Source organism: Phoca vitulina, unplaced genomic scaffold, assembly GCF_004348235.1.
Source record: "Phoca vitulina isolate PV1807 unplaced genomic scaffold, GSC_HSeal_1.0 scaffold123, whole genome shotgun sequence".
Taxonomy (NCBI): domain Eukaryota; kingdom Metazoa; phylum Chordata; class Mammalia; order Carnivora; family Phocidae; genus Phoca; species Phoca vitulina.
The window spans coordinates 62,162-70,907 of record NW_022589826.1 but is presented as its reverse complement, the minus strand read 5'-3'; the positions used below and the strand labels follow the sequence as shown (position 1 = coordinate 70,907).

The 8,746-nt window shown below is 46.4% G+C and overlaps 1 protein-coding gene across 4 annotated transcripts; it reads right to left on the bottom strand.

The window, feature by feature from the left end:
• Nucleotides 1–83: 83 nt before the first annotated feature.
• ZNF165 (zinc finger protein 165) lies at nt 84–8,481 on the bottom strand. 4 transcript variants are annotated; one of them, XM_032398968.1, is made up of 4 exons: nt 8,359–8,481; nt 4,872–5,355; nt 4,449–4,584; nt 84–2,592 (listed from the first exon to the last, which is right to left on the bottom strand). In XM_032398968.1, the coding sequence occupies exons 2-4, from the start codon at nt 5,280–5,282 to the stop codon at nt 1,688–1,690; spliced, it is 1,452 nt and encodes a 483-aa protein (XP_032254859.1). In that variant the 5' UTR covers nt 5,283–5,355; nt 8,359–8,481; the 3' UTR covers nt 84–1,687. The 4 variants fall into 4 exon arrangements, with proteins under 4 accessions (XP_032254859.1, XP_032254857.1, XP_032254858.1 ...); XM_032398966.1 differs by lacking the exon at nt 8,359–8,481 and adding an exon at nt 7,510–8,136; XM_032398967.1 differs by lacking the exon at nt 8,359–8,481 and having other exon boundaries at nt 4,872–5,499.
• Between the last annotated feature and the right edge of the window lie 265 nt (nt 8,482–8,746).

Below are 8,746 nucleotides of genomic sequence, written 5' to 3'. Positions count from 1 at the left end.
ATGGTAGCTCTATTTTCAACTTTTTGAGGAACCTCCATACTGTTTTCCAGAGTGGTTGCACCAGCTTGCATTCCCACCAACAATGTAGGAGGGTTCCCCTTTCTCCGCATCCCTGCCAACATGTCGCCGTCCCCCACTTTAAAGTAGTGGTGCACGAGTGCCGTGTGTTTTGGTGTTACGTCACGTGGTGATTCTGTCAGGGACATAATCAAGGTTAAGGATTAGGCATGAGGCCGGGAACAGCACGTGTTTGAATCCTGGTTCCAGCATTTGCTGTTCAGGCATTCCGAGCAGGACACTCACAGCTCCATTTTCTCAACCACAGAATGGAACACATAAACAGCGCTTGTAACAGTCACGACATAGGATACATTAGCATAGTACATGTGCAACAGGAAACTATGCATTCAATACCGCCCCACCCCCACCCACACATTGGGTTACTTCGATGCTATCAGGACATTTTTAGTTCAAGGATTGAAAAACAAATGCTAAGATATTTTTAAATAAAGCCTATTGGTGGAAGATTTTGTACATTAGATTGCCGTAATTCTACACTGGGGGTTGTTTGCTAGTTTTCAGATAAAGACATTATATATACAATGGGATTTTAAGCCTTATATAGCTGCTTTTATTTTCACATTAGGGAAAACGTGCCTTATCAAACAGGAAAACAGTAGAGCAGGATTTGCCTTTATATCCTGAAATCACTGGTGGAGTTCCTACTTGTTGGATTCCTCTCTCCATTCTTCTCTCAGATACCAACCCTCTGAACACTGTCTTTTCTGGAAAGAAGACAGCCAGCAGTAATGAAACAGTTTCAGGACCTTTACCTTTAGTGCTAATTCCCTCAGCCCTCTTCCACAATTGTCAGTAGCCAGAGAACCCTGTTTCTGTCCACAGAGCTCCCCAGAACTGCAGTCTTTGTCCACTCACCCCACGGAGGTGCCAAAACCCAGGCATATGTGGCAGTAAGATCGAAGTTATGTTACCGTCTGTCTCCTCCATATTCGAGGTTGAACTCAATGTGACTACCTTCCCTTACCTCTAACCCCAACTCCTGCCTAATTTACTTCTCCTCTCCTGTCTTGTTTCAATCTCTCTGGATTCTGGCCTCTTGCCTTGGATGCTCTCCTGGTTTACATCCTGGCATGATCTCTGGACATAGACTTTGGTCTACATATCGGAATGCCACTGTGTGCAGGTCCTCTTGTTTGACATGAATTTCTAATTTAGTTTTGTTGTGCCTTCATTTTAAAGTAATGTTCTGAAAGCTCTGTTGTGTATTGCTCAAACTATTCCACTTCAGGGCTTAGCCTACTTTCTCTTGAGGAGAATCATTAACTAGTGTTGATGATCAGCTTCTTTACTGAATCTTCTCCCCGCCACACTGTAATCATGGTTACTTCCCAAGACAGTCCTTTTTCCCTCTATCTCCACTGCCATAGACTATCCTCCAAATTCTGCTCTCCTGGCTTGACTTCAGCAGTCAATAGAAGAGAGGAAACTCCTGTCTCACAGAAAGCATCCCCTCTCCCCCATAGGTGAAGACCATAAGCAGAACAGTAAACCAGAGAATGAGAGAAAAGAGACATTGGTCTTTCAGTCATTCATCTCACTCCATATTTTTTATTCAGTATTTTTCTTGTTGCTATTTCTTTCGCATTTCCATAAAAATTTAAGTTCTTTACATTAACAGGTTTTCCCTCTTGTGAATTCTTTGGTGTTGACGAAGGTGTGAACTCTGACTGAAGGCTCTCCCACACTCACTGCATTCATAGGGTTTCTCTCCAGTGTGGATTCTCAGGTGTCGAATGAGGTGTGAGCTCACTCTGAAGGTTTTCCCACATTCACTACATTCATAGGGTTTCTCTCTGGTGTGAATTCTCTGATGCAGGATAAGATGTGAGTTCAGGCTGAATGCTCTCCCACATTCTTTACATTCAAAGGGTCTTTCTCCAGTGTGAATTCTCTGGTGTCTAATAAGATCTGAGCTCCCCCCAAAGCCTTTCCCACATTCATTACATTCATAGGGCCTCTCTCCAGTGTGGATTCTCTGATGCCTGATAAGCTTTGAGCTGTGTCTGAAAGCTTTCCCACACTCATTACACTGGTGGGTTTTCTCCCCACTAAAAATTGCTGCATGTTTAATAAGATTTGGGCTCTTGAGAGATGTTCCATATTGGTGAATTTTTTCTCCGGCATAAATTCTTTGATGCTTAATAAAATCTGGATTCCATTTGAAACTTTGGTCATAGGTACTGTGTTTACAAGATTTCTGGTGTGTCAATTCACTTGAATTCAAGTTTAAGCTTCTCTCACAACCATCATGGCTAATGTCACCTGTCAGTGTATTTTTGTGGGTAAGGATTTTACTAAAACCTCCATCCTGAGCAGATGATGGTCTCTGAGACCCTCCTGATTCTTTTTTCCATTGCCTCTTTAACCTGCCTGCAGACTTACAGAGGTCTTGAGGTTCAGCAGATCCTTCTGACATGAATCCTGAAATTCTTCTTGATAGAATCCTCTGTGATTCCATTTCTTCATAAATGTCCAACTTTGGCATGGATCCATTGTTTTCACTCTCATTATCTAAAAGAATGAAAAGACAAACTGGTAAATATCTGTTTGCTGAGTTGGAAGAAAAAAAAATTTGAGATATACACAAGACAGTTACATATTGGTACTTCAATTGGCTACTCTAAAAATGTGGCCTTTCAAGTGAAAGGTGTGATGGACAAGGACACAAAAGAGAAAAATTGGAAAAGCACATAGAATGCCTGTGGAGGGGAAAATCTTCAACCATCTACCCACCCACCCATTTTTTCATCATCCACGGCTAATCAAGTTCTATAAGCACTTTCTGCTAAATGTACCCTGAACACATCCCCTTCTTTACATTTCTGCTACCACTATCCTTGTCACTCTTCCTATCTAGGGGACTGTCACAGCCTCCCACTGTTTTGACTCTGAGCTGTTCTTCCTAGTCATCCTGAATACCCTCACCAGACTGTCCTTAACATCCTGTCCCTTCCTATACCCTACTCAGAAATCTTCCCTCTCTTTTCTTCCACAACACACCTGAACTCCTCCGCCTGGTTTCCAGAATCCATTTATGATGAAGTCCTCACAATTCCTGCCTTCTGGCTCACAAATTTATACTATACTTACGACTCTATATTGTGCTTCAATCAAGCACCACCCCTTTGTTTTTTTTTTAAAAAAGGTTTTATTTATTTATTTGACAGAGAGACACAGTGAGAGAGGGAACACAAGCAGGGGGAGTGGGAGAGGGAGAAGCAGGCTTCCCGTGGAGCAGGGAGCCCAATGCAGGGCCCGATCCCAGGACCCTGGGACCACGACCTGAGCCGAAGGCAGATGCCCAATGACTGAGCCACCCAGGCACCCCAAGCACCCCCTCTTTGTTGTAGGGTTTCCTTTGTCTAGAATATGCTAAGGCAGGAAAGGTGGTTAGGCCATGCTGATCTTAGGCTGGGGGAAATGCATGATTTTGGATGGAGTGGATGGCAATGTCTCCAGAAAAAACTGGAAAGCAGAATTTGGGTATTTTTTAAAAAACTGACTAATTTATTTATTTATCTACCTATCTATTTATTTACTTATATATTTTTTAAAGATCATGATTTTTTTTTTTTATAGATTATTTATTTATTAGAGAGACAGAGAGGAGCAGAGGGAGAGGGAGAAGCAGACTCCCTGCTGAGCAAGGGAGCCTGACCTGGGGCTTGCCCCCAGGGCCCTGAGATCATGACCTGAGCTGAAGGCAAATGCTTAACCAACTGAGCCACCCAGGTGCCCCCAAAACTGACTGTAATTATTCTTGAATTTATTTTTGAGATCATTCACACCTAAAGTAATATTGAGTCCACGAACTTTTTAAACAAGAGGAGTTTTAGAACAGTGATGAGTATTCCATGGAGGTAGTCACCAGAAGTATGCTGACTTCCTATAAAAACATGAAAGCTTTGTAAGACCAAAAATACAATAAGAGAGACAATAATGTGGATCTTGTTCTATGTATCTGTGAATTATATTCCACTTCCAAGTATATCATTATGTATCTGCTTCTCTACTAAAATGTGTTGTTTCTCTTGATGTGTCTCTTCCTCTTTTTCTTTTGTTTTACTTATTCCCTGACGTTTTCTCATGCATTTTTCTTTCCTTTAATTTACTCATAAAAATATCCTGTGTTTTAGAAATATTCTGGATGAAGAACAAATGGGAAAATGTAAATATTCTGGTTAAGGAACCAAATTCTCTCTCTGTTTTTGTTTTAATTGGTCAATGACACATAGGGAAAAAGTTCCCTACTTTTCATGGGGTGATAAAGGAAAGGACCACCTATGGTAACAGAGGCTACTCTGAGAAGGGACATTCACAGTGCCATTCCTTCAGTGACATGAATTGCATGCAATACTGCCCCTTACCACCGTCCAGCAGAAGGGGTGCTGAAGAACCATGAAGGGTCTTGGGGTCCACTGGCTGCAACTGGACACTAAGTGCTGGTCCAGGAGGTACCATCTTTCTCCTGAATATCTCTTGTCCATGTGCATGGACTGGAACCTGAGAAAAATAAAGTACATTTGGGCTTGTGAGAGAATCCCTGCTGGGTATTTGAACATCTTCCAAAAACAAAGAGAACCTCCTGTAGGAATACAAAACTGCAGAAGGATTAAGTCTGACTTAAATGTAGAATGTGGCACAGCACCAAATGTGGTAGAAAGGAGACAGAAAGGCACACTGACCTAACAGCCCCTGCAGGTCTCCCCGGGCGTTCAATCTCAGGCCCTTTCCTCCCACTGTGGGACTCCATCCATGTGGAGGTCTTAGATCTCCCATCCCTTGAGTACCTGGACTACTGCTTCATCAGTGCCTCTCTCCAAATCTTCCAGTATGGTAACCACCTCCTCTCCACTCTCTGGGTCATGTTCCTGTACCCAGGCCTGCAGCTCCTCGGGCAGGATGGTCAGGAACTGCTCCAGCACCAGCAGCTCCAGGATCTGCTCCTTGGTGTGGGTCTCGGGCTGTAGCCACTGACGGCAGAGCTCCCGGAGCCGGCTCAGCGCCTCTCGCGGTCCAGGGGAATCCTGGTAGCAAAACTGCCTGAAAAGCTGCCGGCAGAGCTCCTGCCTGAGGGGATCGCTTCTCTGGAGGCAAGTGTCCTGCCTCCAGACAAAATCTTCCTCTTCTATCTTCACTATCAGAAGTCCTTCATTCTCCTGAAGGTTCTGAGCTGTAGCTTTCTTTGATTCTGTTGTCATTTTTGGATGAAATGTATTAACAGGAAACCCACTTCTGCTTTGTGAATGGTCTTATTTAGTTTCAAGGGCTCTTCTAAGGGATAAAAAATAACTATTACTGTCTATGAAGATGAAAGATCACATCACAGAAATAGTCATTTTCCATTACACAGAAGTGTACTAGGCATTTACTATATGTAAAAGCACTGAAATACTTTGTGGAATACAACTATCACATAATTCCTACCTCAAAGCAGCTTAAAATTTAAATTTAAAAACAAAATACCTCTTTTTAAGATTCATTTACTTTAGAGAGAGATAGAGAGGGCGCACGTGTGTGAGTTGGGGGGAGGGACAGAGGGAGAGGGAGAGAGAGAGAATCTCCAGCAGACTCCTAGCCCATCTCAGAGCCCAAGGCTGGGCTCAATCCCACGACCCTGAGATCATGACCTGAGCAGAAATCAAGAGATGGACTCTTAATCAACTGAGCCACCCAGGCACCCATAAAAACAAAATATCTTAAAGTAGAAACAATAAATATAAGATATATAAATTTAAGGCAATGCTACATGTTAACATACCACATGCAATTAAATTATATGTAAGTCATAAAGACAACAAGGACCAGCATAGAAAAACAATAAAGTGCTTCACAAAGTTGGAGGTGCAAAGTCTTGCAATGGTCCAGGAAAACTTAATGAAAAAATTAACTTCTGAAGAATGGAAAGGATTTGATAGGATGTGGGAGAGAGAAAAATAGGAAATTACAAGCAAGGAAACAGCCTGAACCGGTTAATGGTAGGATCACAGAAGTGGGAAAGGAAAAAGTTCAGTAGGTTTGTATAAGGAAATCACAGAGGCAAAGGCCCTACCATAGAAAGCCTCAAATGCCAAGATCCTGAATTCAGAGTTTATCTTTTAGGCACTGGGGAGCCAAGGAAAGCTTCTGAGCAGAATGACCTGACAAATACTGTTTGTGGAGATTAACATGTTGTTCATTTCTAGGATGGACTGCAATATGAAAAGAGAAACATAGAGAGGCCATACTTATACAAGTGTGAGGATATCATGCAAGCTTGGAATGATAATTATTAATTCAAAATCTGGACCTAGGATTACTTATAAATCTCTTAAGTAATAAGGGTAACTTTTTTTTCTTTTCTTACAAGATTTAAAAAAAAGATTTTATTTATTTATTTGACAGAGAGAGCACAAGCAGGGGGAACAGTAGAGAGAGAGGGAGAAGCAGGCTCGATCCCAGGACCCTGGGATCATGACCTGAGGCGAAGGCAGATGCTTAACCATCTGAGCCACCCAGGCGCCCCTAAAAGATTTTAAGTAATCTCTACACCCAGTGTGGGGCTGGAACTCACAACCCTGAGATCAAGAATCACCCGTTCCACCAACTGAGCCAGCTGGGTGCCCCAGGGTAACTTTTCTTGAGAGCCAGAGGCTAACAGTTTCAATCAGTGTTAACTAGTTCCTTCCGCGAAGGTCTCAAATAGGTTTCCTGTTATCCCAACAGTTCCTTCTCTACCTCCCTAGTTTCGTGGCTCAGTCCATATCTTGGACATTAAGTCCTATCATCTCACCAATAAAGTTAAATAAAATAAACCAGCTCCATGACTTGCTTATCTGTCGACTGTGAGTCTTGTTATTAAATACCAGTTCCTTGAGTCTTAGCACACGGGAATGTCTGGTTTCTGCACTGAAAAACTGAATAACAGGAATTTAGATGTGAAGCCTAGAGTGCAAGAGCAGGATGCAACTATCAATCTTGCGGGGCCTTCTACTACACATTTCAGCAGCTGAGTGCCGACTGTTGCACTGACATGTACGTTATTAAGAATCTGAACACAAGCCAAGCTAAGGCTAGAAGTTGTACAGTAATGGTTTCCAAGAAAGTCTGAGTTCCCAGCTGATTAATCATGTGGGAACTTCGTTAGAAAGTGATTCCTGGGATACTGTCTGGGTCAGTACGGGTACACCTGGAAAATCCGTATTTTGATGTACAGCCGTAAGGAATTCAATGGTGCTTGAGTTTGTAAAAACAGTTGGGAAAAAAGGACATAAAACCCACGTGCATTAAAAACATCTAAATAACTAAATATGTTTCACATAACACACGCTGAAATGCTGGTAACTGGAGACTGAAGGACTAGCCAAGCTGTACGGTAGCGGGATCGGATATCCTAACGGCTCGGAGGCGGGAGAGAGAGAGAGAGTGTCCGCGCGGGGCAGCAAATACCGGGCAATACGAGGTGGGAGATCCAAACGGCACCGAGGACAGCCGAGGAAGCGGGACGGACGCCGCCTGAGGGTGCGACGAGCCCGCAGGGCACACCACAACTCTACGGAGCTCGGCGTAACACCCGTGACCTCGAATTACGTTTGGCTTTGGCTGTTCTTCCTCCTCAATGACCGTTACTCCGGGAGGTCAAGGGCCTTGCATTCCCGTTTCCGCGTTTCCACACTCGCTGAACGGGAGGGAAGCCCGAGAGCCTCCCGACGCCGCCGGCACAGACAGGAAGGAGGATCGAGCCGGGAGCGCGGGCGCTCGGTGAGGGCAGGCGCCGGGGCGTGCGGGGGAGCGGCCGGGAGGCTTCCCGCAGCGAAGCACGCCGCAGTCCTGCCCACCGCCCGCCCGGCGGACCGTCCCCGGGCACACGGGGGCAACACACATCCAGTGTCCGGCCGCCCCGCTTTCCCCACGAGAAGGCGGGCACCCCTCCCGTGAAAAGCGGGCGTCGGGGCGGGCTCCCGGGCAGCTCCTCCAGGCAAGAAGCCGCCCCCCGAGGTCGCCGCCGTGCTCGCCATTCCCGTCAGTGACCCCGGCCCGCGGCCCGGCGCCCCGCCCCGCCCGCGGCGGTGACGTAACGCGCGGCGCGGGTAACCATGGAAACCGCCGCCCCTCTGGAAGTAGGCGGGCGCAGTGTCCGCCGAATGCCGAGTCTCAGTTCCACTTTTCCTCGGGATTCCTCCGCGGCCCCGGCTCCAGGGCGCCGCGGGGCTGCTGCAATCCCGAAGTAAAGTCGTAGGGACTAGGTGCTTGGAGGGGACAAAAGGTCGGACGCATGGGTCCCAAACCCGGACTCACCTCTCCTACGGGGTGGTTCCGATCGGACACTTCCGGTGGGGGCACGGTGCTGCACCCTCTCTCAAAGCTTCCGTCCTCGTGGGCCCTGAGCCTGCGCAGAAGGCGGCCTGGCGCTGGACTGCGACTCCCAGAAGTCTTGGCGTCTCTCCCGCGCTCTGACTCCCGTTTCCCGGGCAGCTTCCGCGGCTCGCGAAGCTCTCGGGGCTTTGGGGTGGGGTCCTTGCCCCCCTGTGTAGCGGGAAACGCGGCCTCGCCTGACTTCAGTCTGGGGAGTGGGACGGAAGCCACGCACCGCGCTCAGACCTCACCCTTGCAAAGCCTCCCTGGGCTTCCGGGAGCGCAGGTTACAAACGTGGCTGGTTATAGCCGGACTCACGACGGCCTGTGC

What these genes read in the sequence shown, in the direction of transcription:
- ZNF165 (XM_032398968.1), bottom strand. Translation starts at nt 5,282, where the DNA reads ATGACAACAGAATCAAAGAAAGCTACAGCTCAGAACCTTCAGGAGAAT. An exon ending in CTGATGAAGCAGTAGTCCAG is followed by an intron (nt 4,585 to 4,871) that starts GTACTCAAGGGA and finishes TATTTTTCTCAG; the next exon opens with GTTCCAGTCCATGCACATGG. An exon ending in ACCCCTTCTGCTGGACGGTG is followed by an intron (nt 2,593 to 4,448) that starts GTAAGGGGCAGT and finishes TCATTCTTTTAG; the next exon opens with ATAATGAGAGTGAAAACAAT.